This window comes from Stenella coeruleoalba (assembly GCF_951394435.1).
Source record: "Stenella coeruleoalba genome assembly, chromosome: 19".
Classification (NCBI taxonomy): domain Eukaryota; kingdom Metazoa; phylum Chordata; class Mammalia; order Artiodactyla; family Delphinidae; genus Stenella; species Stenella coeruleoalba.
This window is the reverse complement of record NC_137165.1, coordinates 33,940,427-33,961,357: the sequence shown is the minus strand read 5'-3', so window position 1 is coordinate 33,961,357 and position 20,931 is coordinate 33,940,427. Positions and strand designations below refer to the sequence as shown.

At 35.4% G+C, this 20,931-nt stretch overlaps 1 protein-coding gene across 1 annotated transcript in view; it reads right to left on the bottom strand.

Moving 5' to 3' along the window:
- Positions 1-20,931, bottom strand: part of APPBP2 (amyloid beta precursor protein binding protein 2) — a 70,476-nt gene that overhangs the window by 6,280 nt on the left and 43,265 nt on the right. The window contains exons 5-12 of the mRNA XM_079903966.1: positions 13,202-13,370; positions 9,368-9,457; positions 8,064-8,131; positions 7,878-7,983; positions 7,052-7,176; positions 4,327-4,412; positions 2,469-2,659; positions 974-1,139 (exon numbers count right to left, since the gene is read on the bottom strand). Coding sequence (XP_079760092.1) covers positions 974-1,139; positions 2,469-2,659; positions 4,327-4,412; positions 7,052-7,176; positions 7,878-7,983; positions 8,064-8,131; positions 9,368-9,457; positions 13,202-13,370 — 1,001 coding nt within the window. The remainder of the gene's footprint in view (positions 1-973; positions 1,140-2,468; positions 2,660-4,326; positions 4,413-7,051; positions 7,177-7,877; positions 7,984-8,063; positions 8,132-9,367; positions 9,458-13,201; positions 13,371-20,931) is intronic.

Below are 20,931 nucleotides of genomic sequence, written 5' to 3'. Positions count from 1 at the left end.
CAGCCCATGCTCTGCAACAAGAGAAGCCACCTCGATGAGAAGCCCGTGCACCGCAACGAAGAGTAGCCCCCACTCGCCGCAACTAGAGAAAGCCTGCACGCAGCAACAAAGACCCAATGCAGCCAAAAATAAATAAATAAATAAAAATTTTAAAAAATTAAAAAAAGACAGAGTTCGCACATCACAACTAAGGAGCCCGCCTGCTGCAACTAAGTCCCGGTACAACCAATCAAAAAAGAAAGAAAGGGAGGGAGGGAGGGAGGAAGGAAGGAAGAAGCAGTAGAGTGAGAGTTATCTGCAACACATTTAACCAACAGATACATCCAAAGTATATAAAGAACTTCTATAAACCAATAAGAAAATGACAGACAAGTCAATATAAAAATGGGGAAGAGTTTTAATAGGCACAACATTCAGATGATGACCACAGTATCTTATTTTGTAATAGGGCTGAACTGAAAACAATTCAAATGTTCCAAATATCCATTAACAGTAGAATGGATTAAATAATGATATACTAATCCAATACAATATTACACAGCACTGGAAATTAACAAGCAACAGTGATATGAACAACACAGATGTATCTCACAATTGATGTTCACCAAAAGAAACCAGGCATATAAAAATATACATTGTATGATTTCATTTATATCAAGTTAAAAAACAGGCAAACTGGGTCTATGTTAAAATCAGAAGAAGGGAGAGGATGGGCTGGGGGTAGTGTTTACACAAATATTTAAAAATAACTACTTTTGCCTTTACTTGACACTCTACTGTCATATTTCTTACTAGTGGCTTCAACATCAATAAATAATCTTTAGCAAAATGTTTCAGATGATTTCTGAGTGGTTTCTGGATATCCTTAGCAGCTCTAAACTCATTTAAGTCTTAATAATAACACTTCCCTATACAACATATAAGACATGTTGATCTCTAATCAACTGACTAAGAAAATTTTAAAGTAACATACCAATTGCTATAGATCGCAGATAAAGTTTCTCAGCATTTTCATACTGATTCATGTCATAATTATATAAAGAAGCCAGATGTCCCACTGAAAGGGCTACTTCATAATCTTCTTGACCAAGAAGTTGCTCTTTAATCTGAATTGCTTTGATGTGCATTTCTTCCGCTTCCTGAAAAACAATTAAGGTGTATTAACTATTAGATTATACTTTTTCTTATGTCAACAATTCTTACCCCATGAGTAAGATTCTTCTAAATGCCAAAGACGTCTTATGGATGGCATAAGGCAATCTGATCAGAGAACACACTATATTCTTCCAAAAGTTGCCTACGGGAAGCCTTACTGGTTTGGGGAAGCTGTGCACAAAAGCTGATGAAAGTAATAGTGTCGTATACCAAAATGACAAAAGAAAACCTGTCCTTGTAACAAAAAATTGTTAGAAGAAATTAACATCAAAATATTCTAAAATGAAAATTTCTTCTTTCAGTTAATACACTCTAAAATTTAACTGAACCTTGTTAAGAAACTCTACACTATAGTATGTTATTTTACATAGAAGTACACTTTATTTTATTTTTTGGAGTTTTGACAATTTTTATTCCAACAAACCAAATTCAGGTTAATTGAGAAATGTGTAAACTGATTTTTAGATAAAAATGAATGTCTTAAGCAGCAACTCTCATCCCGTCCTTATTGTGACCCTGTAATGGACAATAAGAATCTATGACCCAAAATTCTAAAAGGGAACTAAATTCAGTAAATTTTTATCATCACTACAATTAATAACACTTGCAATATCTTATATTTCTTACATACCTATTATGTGGCAGGCATTCTGCTAAGTGCTGTACTTAAACTACTAGCTAAGAGCTATGTTTTAAGTCTAACTTAAACTACTAGCTAAGAGCTATGTTTTAAGTCTATAATAACTGTTTTAGCCTTTATGGTTTGATATATTTATTTTTCTAGGGTCTGTATTTTTGAATTTTACTTATATTTTGACTGTCTTTTTTAAAAAATTTATTTATTTTTATTTATTTATGAATTTTGGCTGCGGTGGGCCTTCGTTGCTGCGCGCGGGCTTTCTCTAGTTGAGGCGAGAGGGGGCTACTCTTCGTTGCAGTGTGCGGGCTTCTCATTGCAGTGGCCGCTCCTGTTGCGGAGCATGGGCTCTAGGCTCGCAGGCTTCAGTAGTTGTGGCGCACCGGCTTAGCTGCTCCGCGGCATGTGGGATTTTCCCAGACCAGGGCTCGAACCCGCGTCCCCTGCATTGGCAGGTGGATTCTTAACCACTGCACCACCAGGGAAGCCCCTGTTGTTTTATACTAGCCATTTTCTCAATTCTTATGTGAAATAATGTAGGAGTATAATAAATGTATACCTTATTATTTAAGATTACTAAAGAAGCATTATTTAAGATTTACTTATTATGTAAGATTATACTTTATTACCTAAGATTATTTAGAGAGAGAAATATATAGTAAAATGTGCTTCTAACCTTAAATTTTCTCATTGACTGATAAAGTCTTCCAAGGTTTCCATAGTGTTTTGCAGTCTGTACATTAAATTCCCCAAAAGCTTTTTTAGCTAGCTGGAGTGAAGACAGGTGCAAATCATGAGCTTCTTGAAGCAACCTCTGTTCAGTTTCTTTATTATGACAGTCAATTGCAATCTCCTCTAAAATAAGTGCTGAATAAGAAGGCAATAAAATTAGTGCATTTCCAAACCATGTATCAAAGCTAATCAGAACATAAAATTTAAAACTAAATTTTACAGATGTTAGTTGTATATACTTATATATGCTTATGGTTTAGAACCATAAACCATATCCCATGCCACAGAACTGGTAAAGATGAAAGTATTCCATTTTAATGAAAAAATACACTTTTGGTCATTCTATTTTGCACAGTATAATGAATTTCAAATTTAAGAAAAACAATGGTATACAACAAATTATTTTGTAGAATTACTCTCTATTTTACCAGACCTGTTATGCTTTGCTGATGTGAATTTGTTGTTTAAGCAAATACAAGGAAGACAAGAATAAAGAGGCAAATTTTTTAAAGTTGTGAAAAAGTTGTCAAGGAGTACCTAAGCACTGCTGAAAATTTTGAAACCACACTTTGTAAATTATATAACCTTTAACCAAATACAGCTAAAAGAACTGGTTTCCTCCTAACTCACTTGACCAATCAAACCAGTCAAGAAGATAATTTAACTTCAAAGTCCCATTCAAGACCCTCAAATTCCATTTAAAGTCTTAAAAACACATATTCTTTTACCAGGCAATTTTATTTCTAGGAAAATTGTCCATATGCACAAAAGTAAAAAGAGATTTAGTTCACTGTAGCATTTTTAAAGAACAAAAGGTTAAAAAACAATTTAAAGGTCCAATAAGACAGGTGAGGTTAAGAACATTAGAAAAAATGATATATACCTACATGTACTGAAATGGGAAAATGTTGATAATATATTAATTGAACAAAGCAGATTACAGAACTAAAAAAAATTATTCACTCATTTCAGCATTTGAAGAAAGAAAAGTTTAAAAGAATATTCACCAAAATGTTGATTCTGGATCGATGAGATTTCAGGTAACTTAATTTTTTCTCTTTTCTAACTTTTAATTTTTGACATTAATCGTGTATTACTTGCATGACTTTAAAAATGCAAACCTAGAGGGGAGGTAAAACCCAGTTCCAGAATTAAGGTAAAAGTTATCCAACATGCATGGAATTACCACATGGGTGACCCAATCATGTTGGCAAAATGAAAGCCTTGGTAGTGATTTGCAGAAGAGTTAATAAGAAGAAAGTGGTATGTGGTAAGAGCCTTACAACATTAAGGGTAACCTGATATGAAACTGAGTTTCAGAAGCTTGAATGATAAAACTGAAGGTATGAGAAAAACCCATCTTCAGTTTCCTACCCTTGTCACTGCACAGTAATAATTTGTGATTCTTCCATCCTCTCCTCAAAAGAAAGGACTGACTGAATGAATGAATGAGTGAAAGGAAAGAGAGGAAGGAAGGTAGGAAAAGGTAAAGAAAGAGGCAAAAGAAATGTATTCTGGCCTATTAACAATGTTATATGAGAGATGTGAACAACCTTTCATTATGAACCACTGCAAATTCTTAGAGTTGTAGGCAAATACTTTAAATCAGTGAATTGGCTATTTTAGTAATATGCAGTCTAATCCTGAGGAAATAAACAAATACCCCTATTTTATACCATATACCGTCGATTTTAAAGTTATCAGAGAGTAGACATCTATTATAATTGATAGCGAAAGAAATCTTAAAAAAAAACATACATACATGTGTGTATATATATATGAGACTAGATTACAAAGGGTACCTTTCACCCTCTTTGAAGAAGCCAAAAGAAGATGATCTTCAGGTAGGATGTGGGTAATGATACCAATAGCTCTTTCTGCATGAAATCTGCAATACAGATAGATATACTCTGGCATTTCTTTTAAGTTACAAATAATTTAAGCATTAAAAAAAATCACAATTTATAATACTGAATTTCTAAAACTATCTGTGGAAAAGGACCAGTTTTTTTTTTTTTTTTAAAGTTCCAATCTTTTGTAGACTGAACTTTTAAACATCCAGTGGATTCCCATCTCCCTCAGAATCAACAGTGAAGTTGCTATCACAGCCTATAAGGCTCAATATAATATGATTTTTCACTGGGCTACCTCTCTGACCTCATCTCCTACCATTCTCAGAAACAATCCCCTCTTTTCCTTCCAGACACACAGGAACTGCAGTTTTCTGAACACGTAAAGCACGTGCTCACCTATGACTCTTGCACTCGCTTTACTGTCTCTCTGTAATGGCTGTCCCCTAAATATCCACATGGCTTACCCACACTGAAGTTTTTCCAGACCAGCCTGTACAAAAGACCCTAAAAAATCTACCATCACTCTTTAAACTCTTAGCTTACTTTATTCTCCTTCATAGCATGTATTCTCACCTGACATGTTTGGTTATTTGTTCATGGCCCATCTCGTCAAACAGAAAGCAAGCTGTTTGTCTATTTTATCTGCCAGATAATCTCAAACAACTCCACGCCTTCTATTCCCAGCTTCCAGGTAATCATTAGTTTTCTCAGATCTGTCTTCCAGTTCACTGTCTCTTTAGTTGTGTCTAATCTGCTGTTTAACTTGTCTACTTTTAATGTCAATGACTATTTTCCAATTCCAGCTATTATAATGTTTTTCGTAATAAAAGTGCTTATTAAGACAATTCATACCAACACAATTCACCCATTTAAAGTGTACAATTGAAGGTTTTTAGTATATTACAGAGTTACGTACCCATCACAATTAATTTCAGAATATTTTCATCACCTCAGAAAGAAACCTTGTGCCCTTTAGGAGTCATTTCATTTTCCTCCAACTCCACCAGCCCTAGGCAACCACCAACTTACTTTCTGTTTCTACTTGTTTGCCTGTATCTAGATAGTTCATATAAATGAAATTATACAATATGTGGTCCTTTGTAACTGGCTGCTTTCACTTAGCACAATGTTTTAAAGGTTCATTCATGCTGTAGGATGTATCAGTTGTTTTAGTTTTTTAATTGAACTATAGTTGATTTACAATGTTGTGTTAGTTTCAGGTGTATGGCCAAGTGATTCGGTTATACATACATATATATCTATTTTTTTTTCAGATTCCTTTTCCCTTACAGGTTATTACAAAATACTGAGTATAGTTCCCTCAGTTGTTTTATTTTTATATCTGCCTTCTTTCCTTCATTTTCCCTCCAAAATATTACTGATTCCTTCTTTTATATCAGCGCCAGCACATTTTTTTCTGTAAAGGGCCATATAGTAAATATCTCAGATTATGCGGCTACACTCTGTCCCAACTACTCAACTCTGCTGTTACAGCATAAAAGCAACCATAGACAATACATGAGTGCATGAGCACTGCTATGTTCCAATAAACCTTTATTTTGCCTTCAGGCCATAGTTTGCCAACCCGTTTTATATCTTTAAACATTTAAGAAACCTTACTTTATAGTATCAGCCATAAAGTTCTGCTAACTGATATTTTTAGTGTTCTAATCTTGATCATTATGTCTGCTGACTCACCCATGGGGGAAATGTTCCCTTATTTAAATATTTTTTATGATGAGTTCATCTCAGGTACAGCTAGATCTATGGGAAGTCTGTATGGCTTGGACAGAAGGTTAATTATTTCCAAGAGTTTTGCATTTTCTCCTGAAAAGCATCCCAGGAGAACTAGCAGTCCCAAAGTGCTTCTTAATGTTTTCCTCAGTTTGGGGGTTCCTGCATGCATGATGCCCAAACACAACGTGGACATCTATAAATTATAAATTCCCCTGTGAGGCTCCTTTTTTTTGCAACTGAGGGCCCAACTTAAGTTGGACAAATTTCCATGTCACCTCTCTTGCCAGCGGGCAGTTTTTTCCCCTAGTCTGCTCTTTCTCCGAGGGTGTAGCCTTGATCTTGGCTTCATGTGAGGGTTTCACTTCTAAGCCACAGCTTCCTATGGGCTAAATGCCTTGTCTCTTAAACCCAGGATTGCTGTTCAACCAAGGTTACAGAAACTTCTAAGCCTTCTAAGCCTTTCCACCCCACAACACTCATACTGTAGTTCATGCCTACCCTTTTTGGATTTTAGTCCATTACTGGCCCTTGGGGATTTCTTCTCTATCTTACAAGCTCAGTTATGCATTTAAAAAGATGACTGTTACATTATTCAGTATTTCTGCATGTTATGAGCAAGTTTTTAGGTTAAGTCTGTCATTTAACCAGACACTACTGTATTAGTCAAAGAAAAATTACTGAAGGAGACACTTAAAAAATAAGTCATATTCTATATGGAGATCTATGTCTCAACATTAAACCACATAAGATCTAAACAAATGGCTTATAAATTGATATGATTTTAAATGACTTCAAGAACATTTTAGGTATCTTGTTCAAGTTCCAGGAGGACAAATTTAATCCATAAGATACACTGAAAAGTATTGCATTGGGAAAAAACAAAACAAAATATAGCAACAGTATTTAATCCCTCACTGAAAAGGAAAGTGGAACTTACAGTGCATTGTCAAATTTCCCAGAGCTATACTGGTGAACATAAGAAGAATAAGCCAAGTCTTCATGAGCTGTTGCTACATGGATATTTTTGCCACCAAACACTGACTGCCGAATGTCAAGGGCTGCCTGAAAGAGTCATGAGAATAACTGGTAATACTGTGAATCCTTAAAAGACACTACCCAGTTAAATTAAGCATCCTAGTAATTTAAATATAGATTCTATATACTCAATCCCATCAGTTTTGAAAAAAGTCCTGCTGTATTTAAATCACAACAGAACATAAAATTCACCTACAGCCTGATTTTCTAAAGAGTAAGTTTGACTTAAAAGGCAATGGCTTAATAATAAAATCATTCACATGTCTTAGGAATTACATTAGTGTTTTTCTCTATGTCCTCTTCGGAAGTAAACTATAAAATCAAGGATACCTTGTCCAGAGTGATGGCATAACACATCATTTTCCTGAGACTGACCGAGATAAGGCCTAAAATAATTGCTATCAAGCCTCCTTGCTACTACAAAGGCAGTTATAATGATTTGAGCTAAATCAACAACAAAGACAAGCCATCATCTCGGTAAATGAAAAATGGAAAACTACTCTTAAATACTGACCCACAACCCCCGAACTTTTTTCCTGGATGATACTCTTTAATTCCTAAAACATTAAGTTTTAAGCCTTCTAGGTATTATTTAGTAAAATAACGGAGTACCATATATGAGGAAGGGCTCAGAAAAAGTTATTTTTAGACAGTGGTTTATACATCACAAATTACAGGTCAGCAAGTCAATTTAGGTTGAAAGAAAAAAAGTGTAACTATCAACATACCTGATAAATTGCAACAGACTGACAGATATTATCTACATTGAGTAAGTAGAACCCATAATCTAGCAGTGTATCAGAATATTTTGGGTGTTTGGATCCAAAATGATCCCTATAAAAAGATACAAAACTATTAGGATATAAAGTAGAAAGGAACAATTTGAAATGGTATTTTTAATAACAATCACCTACCGTGCCAAATACACTGCATGCTTAATTAACTGTTCTGCCTTCTTAAATTCACGTTTTACAACACAAGCCTAAAGATAAAGTGAAAAATTGTTAAATAACTCTGAAACAGTTAATTAGTGTGTTGAAACAAGTATGGCTTATATTGATATAGTCAAACTGGTTGAAAAAAGCATCTTCAAACATAAACAGAATGGTTCTATTTGTAATTTCTTTCCTTCCAAGTATTTGAAAATTCCATTATAAACAGATCTGTACATACCCTGGGAAATTACAAAACTTAAAATTTTGATAGTCATGCCCAGAACAAACCTGTTATAACAAAGTTACCTTAAAAAGCTGGTATATTCCCATCCTTACATATTATTAAAACAGAGGCGGGGAGGGTTCACCGTATTATTTTCTAAGGTACTTATTTATATCCCCGTTCTACAGTGGCTTACAACTATTTTGTAGTTTTCCATCTAATAACTTTTAAATGCACAGAATTCCAAGTATTCCTATTACTTCTTAAAATATTTTGATTCATGAGACAGCCAGTAGTCTTTAACTGTAAATATTATTTGCATACAGAAATGTAAATCTTGCATATATATTAAGCTGTCTTTATATTAAATGTATATTCAATGTTTTAAATTAACTAAAAACATATTAATGTCTCTTCTAGCTCTAATAATAACCTGAATATTTATGCTGTTTACTTGCTCTAAAATGACTTATTTCATAAATTTCGCAGAAATCTTAAACTCTTCTAAATCTATAATTTTAGAATAATTCTTCTAATTGAAATTTCCATAAGTAAAACCAACCAAAATGGAATATTCAAAACTGAAAAACCTCTGGGTAGAAAGAGTATATCTGAAAAGTACATCAATGCTTCAAAGCCTCAGTGTACCAAAGCAGCAATTTTTAAATATTACTAAATGGCTTCAAAGACTTAATGCATTTTTTTTTACAGAGTAAGAAGAAACTAGAGTAAAAATCAAATAAGTATTGCCTACCAACTCAAGAAAAAAAAGCTATCACACTGTGACACTGCCAATACTGTGACTAAAAGATTTAATACCAGGCTATTTTTTAGGAGAAAAGTGACGAAAGCCTATACAACCATGACAAAAGGAATTCAGGTTGCTGTAAAGGTTTAAGAAAGAAGCCAGACTTCTAAAACTGAGCAGAGAAACTTAGAAAATAGACTTTGTTATCCATGAGTATGCAATACCTGATTTGTTAAATAGTAGGTTAATTTACACAAATTTAAAGCTTACTAAATCCTATAATCCATTTAATAATTTCAACATTATATTCACCTTAGAAGCTTGTCTTAAAACATCCACCACGACTTTGACTGGTAAGCCTGTTGTGATTTCTTTCATTGCCTCAATGCACCATTTGTATGCCTAAAAAATATTTACAGAAGAGCAAAACCTGTGATATATCAAATTGACAATATTTAATGAAGTGATTATGAATTTTTCCTGCAAGCTTACAAGTACTTGAATAAGAACACATATAAAATATTTACACTTAAAATTTTCTCTCAGAGGCTGAGTCTTCTTGAAAGTGTAAGTTTGTTACATTTTTCTTTGGATATGTGACACATATTCAGGAAATCAGAGGCATGTTCTTTGTGGCCCAGAAGCCTTTGCACATACCGTTCCCTCTGCCTTAAAATACATTCCCCTCCGCCCTCCGACCCCTTAAACCACCTAAGTTGTCCTTCAGGTTTCAGCCCTAGACTAGGTTTCCTGTACTTTCCTTCCCCTACTGTAACACTTATTATTTTGTATCTTAATTGCTTGTTTAGTTGAGTGCTTACTTTGTGCCAATTATTGTTCTAAGCACTTTATGTGCACAAACACACACATTTAATTGACACAACACCCCTTTGAGATATGTACTATTATTATAGGAAAACGAGGTGCAGAGAGGTTAAGTACTAGGCAATGTGCTGGCACATAGGTATCTACTGGGGAGCACAACAGAAAATGTCCTTCGTCTCCTAGTGCTTAGTGGGGGAAAAAAGCAAACTAAATTACTTTATAGATAGTAAGAACTGCTTCAAAGAAACAAAATAATATTATGAAGGGATCACAAAAAATGTGGGGAAAACAAATTGAAAATATTACAAAGTAAACATTTGTTTTCCTCTGTAAGCTTCCATCTCTTCCATTCCACCTAAAAGATGTAGCTATTCAGAAGCAATTTTGATACAAAAAGGAAATATATGAGATTTAGGCCAAAAAACCTGATTTGTTTGTAAGATACTAAATAAGCTGATTTTGTTCCAGAATAAGAAGGTAAAATCTATGGTAAGTTGTAAGTAATACTGCTTTTAAAATATTTACTGCCCCTCCTCGGGGAAAGATAAAGTTCCCTTCCACATTAAAGACGAGAATGGTTATGTGAGTTCCTTTAGCCAAAATATTAATTAAAATATAAGCAGAGTTGAAACATGGCATTTCTGGGAGAAAGCTCTAAGAACCAGTAATCCCTTCCCCATAATGCTTCTGCCTTTGCTGAAGGCTGGTAATGTTCTAGATACAGTCTGTTCCACAACGCAGGGTTTTGATCAAAGTATAGAGGGGATGTTAAGCAGAGCCACAGAGATCCCAAGATGGGATGTAGCATGAGCAAGAAATAAACTTCTTTATTCCAAGTCAGTGCTGTTTAGAGGTTGATACTACCTTAGCATAACCTAGCCTACATGGACTAATAACAGAATATGGTGATAATTCATCAAACTATTGATATATCCTCAAGATTTGTGTACTTTTCTGTAGATACAACGACAAATTTATAAACTATCGAGATTATCCAAGAAACATCTATAGACTTAAATATTCCTCATGAATGTGCGAGTTGCAAAGATCATGAATAGGACACAGTACGACACCCCAATTCAAATGTTCAGAAAGAAAATAACCGTCAATTAAATAGTAACTGCCTAGTAAAGAAAGTGGAAACTGGTGGGACTTCCTTGGTGGTCCAGTGGGTAAGACTCTGCCCTCCCAATGCAGGAGCCCTGGGTTCGATCCCTGGATGGGGAACTAGATCCCACATGAGGTAACTATGAGCCCGCATGCCGCAACTAAACACGCTGCAGCAAGGATCCTGAGTGCCGCAATGAAGACCCAGTGCAGCCAAAATAAGTAAATAAATAAAAATAAATATTAAAAAAAGAAAGAAAGAAAGTGGAAACTGGTGAATAAAAGGTACTTTTCTTCCACTGAATACATCAGTGAGTCTGGACATATTAAGGTGGGTCTGGAGCTGAGTACATGAGTAAAAAATGGCAAGACATGACTCACTTTATAGAACAGAAAGAAGGATGCAGGGCAGTATGAAAAACGAGGATGAAAAGAAACAATGAAAGAGGAAACAGAGATGGCCAAGATGAGGAGGACATATGCAGAGAGATAAAAAGATGGTGGGGCACCTGAAGAATTTTTTTTTCTTTTGGGTGTACCATGCGGCTTGCGGGATCTTAGCTCCTCAATCAGGGACTGAACCCGGGACCCCGGCAATGAAAGCACTGAGTCCTAACCACGGGACCGCCAGGCAATTCCCAGAAGAACTTTTAAGGTAGGTATTTCTAATACTTGAACTGTTGCTGTTTACTTCATTCTCATTTCTAGTAAAGGCTATCCACACAAAGGCCCTCTGTGAATGGGGTTCTTTGTTTTTGGTGTGTGGAAATCATAGAAAGGGGCCAAATTCTATATCTGGGTCAATAAGCTATGGAATAGTCTGCATAAAAGGGGCGGCAAAATAATCCATCGACAGAACGAGTTCAGCAGACACAGCAACTCAGCATCAAAAATAACCGAAGAACTTACATAAACCTCCTGAGAAAATTGAGGCATGCTGATAAGGATTTTAGATTTTAACACATACACTTAACGACTTAAAAAAATTTCCCCCCAACTTTACTGACGTATAACTGACAAATAAAAATTGTATATATTTAAGGTGTTCATGATGACTTGATATACATACACACTGTGAAATGATTATCACAATCTAATTAACACATCCATCACCTCACCCTGTTACCTTTTTTGTGTGTGATGAGCACACTTAAGATCTACTCTTAGCAAATTTCAAATACACAATACAGTATTAACTATAGTCACCACACTGTACGTTAGATCCTCAGAACTTACTCATCTTATAATGAGTTGTTAAGCTTTCAAAAACAGTTAATGTAAACAATGAGGCATGCCTATTAGAATGGCAAAAATCTAAAACACTGACAACACCAAATGCTAGCAAGGATATGGAGCAACAGGAGCTCTCATTCACCGCTGGTGGGATGTACACTGGTACAGACAGTTTGGCAGCTCCTTAAAAAACTTATACTCTCACCATACGATTCAACAAATGCATTCCCTGATGATACCTCTTAGATATTAAAAGCAGGATGATCCTAGCACTGGGATTGTAAACATCACTTCACAATTATTCTAGAATTCTCCAGTTTCACTTCTAATGGTGACTTTCTTTTAAATATGGAACATACACGTTATTTATATTACAGGGTAAAAATTGAGATAGGGATAATTTTAAAATATGAAAGCTAAATGACAGCTATCTGACAGCATAAAGTAATTATGATATTCTTCCATAAATAAAGGAGTTAAGCTTACACAGCTCACTTCTCAACTATGTATTCATTAGCTCCAAAGCCTTAATTTAACAGTATAAAGCCAAGAATGAGGCTATCTTTCTCATAATGAAGAGACAGAAGCAAAACAATGCAATAAAGTATAAATAAAATCTAGGTTCCCACTGAAATGAATGCCTTCAAGTTATGAGAATTCACCCAGAGCTACACATCCAATAAAAAAGCACCTATTAAAGGTTCATTTAATAGAGCATGCCCTCAAAATAATTTATGCAGAGATACATTTGGTCAAATTAAAAACAAAAACAGGCTCTAAACTGTATATGTATGTTTAAAATCCATCTCACAGAATAATCCTTTTGCCTAATTTAAAATATTCCATTACAAATGTATATTGCTTTAAGTAAACCTAATATGTCAAAATGAGATCTATTAAAACAAATATGACATTATACGATTTATCTTTTGTTTTATAGATACTTACTGGTCACAGTGAAATGTTCTTCAAAACACTCACCTCATCATAGTGACTTTTTGCAAATAGGAGTGCACACAGTTCTCCATAGAGTGCAGCTCTGTTTGCTTGCTGGCCGTGTTTTGAGAGTTTATCCATGTATGTCTGAGCTAACTTAAATGTTTCTTCACCCAAATGATATTTGCAGTTTCCATTTCGCACATGAAGCAATCTGCAGAAGCAAAAATAACATTACTCTATTTCTGATAGCTATTTCCAGCATGGGAGAACTGATAACCTCTTACTGATCACTATGTAGCACCCAAATGAGTTAAGGTCGCGAGACAGAAGAAATGAGGCAGCACTGGAAAACAACCATCCAGCTGAAGCTGGGACCAACTAATGCACAGAAAAAAGTATATGCTCGTTCCAGAAAGCTACCTATGGTTATCTCATCCAACTTTGATTCCTTATCTTCTCTAAATATTTTGTGTATTTGTGACTTACCATGTGCTACATTTATCACTTAATTCTTTTTGTTCCAAATCCCAAAGTAATGCAGTTTCATTATAAAAAATTTGGAAAACAATGAAGACAATAAAAATCAACATGAAATTCTATTACCTACCATTACTTTCCATTCTTTTTTTTAGTATATTCGTGCAACCCTTGATCAGTTACCACTCATTTTATGTTGCTTCATAAAAGTTGTTTTTACTTATCTTTCCAGTAAGATAAGTTCACTGAAAATAGTGGTACTGCCAGTTCTTTCTTTTATAACCTTTATCCTCTATGGTGGAAAAATACAGAATTCTTTACACAAAGTATCTGTAAAACCATGCTATCTAGTTGTTGTTGGTTTTTTAAAAATATTTATTTATTTAGGCTGCACTGGGTCTTAGTTGTGGCACGTGGGATCTTTAGTTGCAGCATGCGGACTCTTAGTTGCGTCATGTGAACTCATAGTTACAGCATGCATGTGGGATCTAGTTCCCCAACCAGGGATCGAACCCGGACACCCCGAACTGGAAGTGCAGAATGTTACCCACTGGACCACCAGGGAAGTCCCAAAACCATGCTACCTAATGATATGTAAGAGTAGTAAAATGCTTTAGGTCAGAATGAGGTCAAGATAGCAACAGACTATACATCTGTACAGACCATACAAGACAGGAGAACAGAGTGAGGACTGGACATATATTTATGTATCTATTATAATGTTGGCTAAAACATTATGTCCATATATCATGCTAAACATTATGTCCATGTATCATGACAATTTTCTGAAAATGCTCAGCCCTGAGATGGAACAAAATATAAACGTAATTTAAAAGAAAACCAAGTATTAAAAAAAGAAAACCAAGTATGAAGAGGTTAGGAAGCATTCTTCAGGAGTATTAAATAAAACCCAGATACTTAAAATCTAATTTTTATATCTATTCCAAAAATATTAACAGATCAATGACCCAAGATGAGAAACACTCTTAACAATCTTCTGATGTCTATCATTCCATTGTACAGTGAGAAAAAAGAGAGTACTTTTAATTTACTTTTTTAAAAATTGAAGTCCAGCTGATTTACAATGTTGTGTTAATTACTGCTATACAGCAAAGTGACTGTTATACATATATACATATATATACACATTCTTTTTCATATTCTTTTCCATTATGGTTTAATCACAGGATACTGAATATAGTTCCCTGTGCTATACAGTAAGACCTGTTGTTTATCCATTCTATATATACCAGTTTGCATCTGCTAATCACAAACTCCCAATCCATCCCTCTCCCGCTCCCCTCCCCCCTTGGCAGCCACCAGTCTATTCTAAAAGAGTAATTTTAAATTATCAGTACTATTCAATAAGGTAGCAAATATTACACAATGCCACTGTGTATCCTCCCAACACTCACAATACAGTTACCTGCTTTTAGAAAAGACTAAAGCCCTCAAATAAAATAATACAGTATTGAAGTTAATAAAAAGTTCTGGGGACTTCCCTGGTGGCCCAGTGATTAAGAATCAGACTTCCAATGCAGGGGACGTGGGCTCGATCCCTGGTCGGGGAACTAAGACCCCACATGCCGCAGGGTAACTAAGCCCGCATGCCACAACTACTGAGCCTGAGCACTCTGGAGCCCGAGTACCACAACCAGAGAGCCCGCACACCACAACTACTGAGCCCACACGCCACAACCAGAGAAGCCCACATACCGCAATGAAGAAGAATCTGCACACCACAACGAAGACCCAGTGTGGCCAAAAAAAATCTGAATGGAGTATCTTTCATATTACAAAATTTCAACTTAAAGAAGAAATAAATATAATTATCAGGCAACTCTAGAATGGTGAGTTGATTAGATTTATATGTTAAAGCAGAAATATAAAAGTAGAAAAAATATGTTTTGTATACAGGCAACTTTTAAGTATACTCATACAGAATAAAGAGACAATATCACTTGACAGTCAAATTGCTGATCTAATGACCAAGCAGTCTGCAATGATCCCTGTCACTATGAAAAAAAAGTGAAATCTAGTAAAATATTATAGTAAAAAGAAATATATACTTCAGATGATAAAGTTTTCAGAGACTCTCATAGTCAAGTATTGACTGAACACCTATATGTGCCAGTCATTTCTATTTCTCTAGGTGCAAGGGATCTAGTGGTAAACAGGAGAGAAAGAATTCATGACCATAAGAAGCTTCATTCTAATAACGGAGGCACTATATAATGGGGGAAAGACAGCCTCTTCAATAAATGGTGTTGAGAAAACTGGACAGCTACATGCAAAAGAATCAAACTGGACTACTTGCTTATACCATAAAAAATAAATTCAAAATGGATTAAAGGCTTAAGTGTTAAGTCTTGAAACCACAAAACTTCTAGAAGAAAACATAGGTAGTAAGCTCTCTGACATCAGTCTTTGTAATTTTTTTTTTTGGATATATCTCCTCAGGCAAGGGAAACAAAATCAAAAGTAAACAAATGGGACCACATCAAACTACAAAGCTTTTGCACAGCAAGGAAAACTATCAAAAACCCAAAAAGGCCACCTACTGAATGGGAGAGGATACTTGCAAACAATACATCTGGTAAGGGGTTAATATTCAAAATATACAAAGAACCCATAAAACTCAACATCAACAAAACAAACAACCCGATTAAAAAATGGGCAAAGATCCTAGGTATTTACCCAAAGAAAACAAAAACACTAATTAGAAAAGATATACGCACCCCTATGCTCATTGCAGCATTATTTACAACAGCCAAAATATGGAAGCTACCTAAGTGCCCATCAACAGATAATGGATAAAGAAGATGTGATATATATACACGATGGAATATTAGCCATAAAAAAGAATGAAACCTTGCCATCTATAACAACATGGATGGAACCAGAGGGTATTATGCCAAGTGAAATAAGTCAGACAGAGAAAGACAAATACTGTATGACTTCACTTATAGGTGGAATCTAAAAAACAAAACAAATGAACATAACAAAACAGAAACAGAGTTACAGACAAAGAGAATGAACAGGTGGTTACCAGAGGGGAAGGGGGTAGGGAAAGAAATAGGGAGGGAGATTAAGAGGTGCAAACTTCCAGCTGCAAAATAAATGAGTCACAGGTATGAAATGTGCAGTACGGGGAATACAGTCAATAACTGTAATATCTTTGTATGGTGACACATTGTAACTAGACTTATCTGGTGATCATTTGAGTTGTACAGAAATATCGAATCACTATGTTGTGTAACAGGAACTAACATAGTGTTGTAGGTCAATTATACATCAAAAACAAACTCATTGAAAAAGAGATTTGTGATTAACAAAGGTAAGAGGTGGGGGGAGGGGGAATCGGATGAAGGCAGACAAAGTACAAACTTCCAGTTATAAGATAAATAAGTACTAGGGATATAATTTATAACATGATAAATTAACACTACTGTATGTTATATATGAAAGTTGTTAAGAGTAACTCTTAAGAATTTTCCTCACAAGGAAAAAATTTTTTTCTATTTCTTTAATTTTGTATCTGTATGAGATGATAGATGCTCACTACACTTGTGATAATCATTTCTCAATGTATCTAAGTCAAATCATTTTGTTGTACACCTTAAACTTACACAGTGCTATATGTCAATTATATCTCAATAAAGCTGAAAGAAAAAAAAGCTTCATTCTAGTGGGGAAAAGTGTATTAGGCAGACACACACCAATTAAGTAAGACAAAGATAAATGCTGCGAAGATGATAAAAACGGGGTGATATGATCAAAGCCTTCTTAAAGGAAGGGCTTAGGGTAGATAGGGAAGAATTCTCTTGCAGAGGTAACATTTGAGTTGACACTTAATGATGAAGCGGCAATCATGGGGGAAGCATGTTCCAAAAAGAAGGAATAATGAGTGCAAAGGCCCTGAGAAAGGGAAAAAAGTTCTGGCATAATCAAAGAACAGTAAGAAGGCCAATGTGTCTGGAATATTTTGAATAACAGATTATATAAAGAGAGATGAGAAAGTAGAGAAAAGAAAGATTTTTATAGGGTCTTACTGGCCATGGTAAGTCATTTTGGTTGCAAAAGTGAGATTACTTGATTTATGCTGTAGAACAACGCTATCTAATAGAACTTCCTGAAATGTTCTATACCTGCTCTGCTCAATTTGGTAGCCACAAGCGGCTACTGAGTATCTGAAATCTGCCTAGTGTGACTGAGGACTGACTTTAAATTTTTAACGTTAATTAATTTTTTTTTTTAATTTTTAAAATTTATTTATTTATTTATTTTTGGTTGCATTGTGTCTTCGTTGCTGTGTGCGGGCTTTCTTTAATTGTGGCAAGCGGGGTCTACTCTTTGTTGCGGTGCACGGGCTTCTCATTGCAGTGGCTTCTCTTGTTGTGGAGCACGGGCTCTAGGTGCGTGGGCTTCAGTAACTGTGGCACATGGGCTCAGTAGTTGTGGCGCATGGGCTTAGTTTCTCCGTGGCATGTGGGATCTTCCCGGACAAGGGCTCGAACCGGTGTCCCCTGCATTGGCAGCATATTGTTAACCACTGTGCCACCAGGGAAGTCCCATAATGTTAATTTAAATAGTCACATATGGTTAATGGCTACCATACTGAACAGTGCAACTCTACAAAGATTGCTCTGGTTGCAGTGTGGAGAATGGATTATAGTAAAGCCAAGAGCGGAAGCAAGGCAACCAAGACAGAAGATATTACAACAGCCCAGAAAAAAAACCCTTGAGAAAAAAAGGATTGGTATAAGAAATACAGATTTGATAGTTATCCAAATGGCTGAATGAGAAAAAAGTTAAATTTAGAGAATGAAAAGAACAGTGCTCACCAATCATTTCTACAATACTAAGAACTGCATTTCCAGCAAACTTCGCTATAGGTATTCTGCCTAAAAATTAGTTTCTGGAAATTATTTAGTAATTGGTGGGAGTAGCAGACTACATATTTTATGCCAGAAAAGCACAGCTTGATATTTTCTCCAGTCTCCACTGATGATCTATTGAAACAAAGGGCAAATTCAACATTTGGAGACTCTTCAGGGTCTGTGTGTCCATCTGCGCTGACAATGAGCAGGATGCAGGATCCAAAAAACTTTTGGTCCAACTGAGGATCTAATTTTGCCTCAACGTTCAGCCTAATAAAAAGGCAGGTTCTCAAGGCTCTCCAAATGTGGCACTACCATGTAAGCACAGTATTTTATTTTAATAGTTTTTAAAGATAGATTTTATTTTCTAGAGCAGTTTTAGATTCACAGCAAAACTGAGAAGATACAGAGATTTCCCATATGCCTCTAGCCCCATAGTATTTTATCTTTATGACAACGTAAAATCATAGCTACTTGATCAATAGCTATTATCAAAAGCAATTACTATGGGACCTCCCTGGTGGTGCAGTGGTTAAGAATCCACCTGCCAATGCAGGGAACATGGGTTCGATCCCTGGTCCGGGAAGATCCCACATGCCGCGGAGCAACTAAGCCCATGTGCCAAAGCTACTGAGCCTGCGATCTAGAGTCCACGAGCTACAACTATTGAAGCCCGTCGCCTAGAGCCCGTGCTCCGCAACAAAAGCCACCTGAATGAGATGCCTGCGCACTGCAACAAAGAGTAGCCCATGCTCGCCACAACTAGAGAAAGCCCGTGCGCAGGAACAAAGACCCAGTGCAGCCAAAAATAAATAAATAAGTAAATTTAAAAAATAAATTTAAAAAAGCAATTACTATTTAATTAGTTAAGTTATTCATTGTTTGAAGTGGAAAATATACAAATCTAGAGGTCACTAGTTTATAAATATATTTACTATAAGATTGAGCAAGATGACTAGTTAGATCCTCATTAGATAGACATGACAAAAATAAAATCTTAAAAGTAAACCCAAAGGAAAAAATTTCTCTCCTGCTTATGCAAGCATATTTTTCTATGAACTACTTAAGAATTTTAGAAATAAACGATAAACTGAAAGGGGAGGGTTGGGTAATTAAAAAAAAAGACTGGTGGGCTTTTAAAAAAATTGTAGTGAAATATATAACATGAAATTTGTCATATTAACCATTTTTAAATGTACAGCTTGGTGGTATTAATTATATTTACCACGTTTACAACCATCACCACCATGCATTTCCATAACTTTTCATCACCCCAAACACACACTATAATATACAATAGCTTCCCATTCTCTCCTTACACCCCCCAGCTCCTGGTAACCTTTAATCTATTTCTCGTTTCTATCAATTTGTCTATTCTAGGTATTTAAGTAAAATCATACAGTATTTGTCTTTATATATCTGTTTTATTTCACTTAGAATATTACTTTCAAAATTCACCTATGTTGTAGCAGCCATCAAAACTGGCAGAATAATATTCCACTGTATATACGGTTGACCCTTGAACAACGTGGCGGGGGGAGGTTAGGGACACTGACCCTCCAGGGCAATAAAAAAAAAATCCACATATAACTTTACAGTCAGCCCTTTGTATCTGTGGATTCAACCAAGAGTAGACTGTGTAGTACTGTAGTATGTATGTACTGGAAAAAAAAAATCCGTGTATTAAGTGGACACTTGCTGTTCAAACCCACGTTGTTTAAGGGTTCTTTTGTTGATGGATACTTGGGTCATTTCCACCTTTTGGCTAATGTGAAATATTCTGCAATGAACCCTAACACACAGGTATCTGTTTGTGTCCCAGTTTTCAATTCTTTGCGATATATATACTTAGGACTGAAACGGCTGGGTCATATGGTAATTTTTTTTGCTCAGCTTTTTAAGGAACCACCAAACTATTCCATACCAGCTGCTCCATTTTACATTCCCATTAGCAATGCATGAGGATTCCAATTTCTCCATTCTTATTAATACTTATTTTGTTTCTTCCTTCCCTCCCTTCCTTCTTTGCTCTCCCTCCCTCCCTCTCTCTTGTTCCTCCTTCCTTCCTTCCCTCCCCCCCCTTTCGTTTTCTTTTCTTTTCTTTCTTACATTACAGCCAAATTGGCAGATGTGAAGTGGTATTTCATTGTTTTTGATTTGCATTTCCCTAATGACAAATGATGCTTATTGGCCATTTACATATCTTCTTTGGAGAAATGTCTATTCAAATCCCTTACCCATTTTTTAATTGGGTTGATTGTTGTTGAATTGTAGTACTTGAAATATTCTGAATACTAGACCCTTATTTGATATATGATTTACAAATATTTCTCCTATTCCATAGGCTGTCTTTTCACTTTCTTGATAATGTCCTCTGATGTACAAACGTTTTTAATATTGGCAAATTCCAATTCG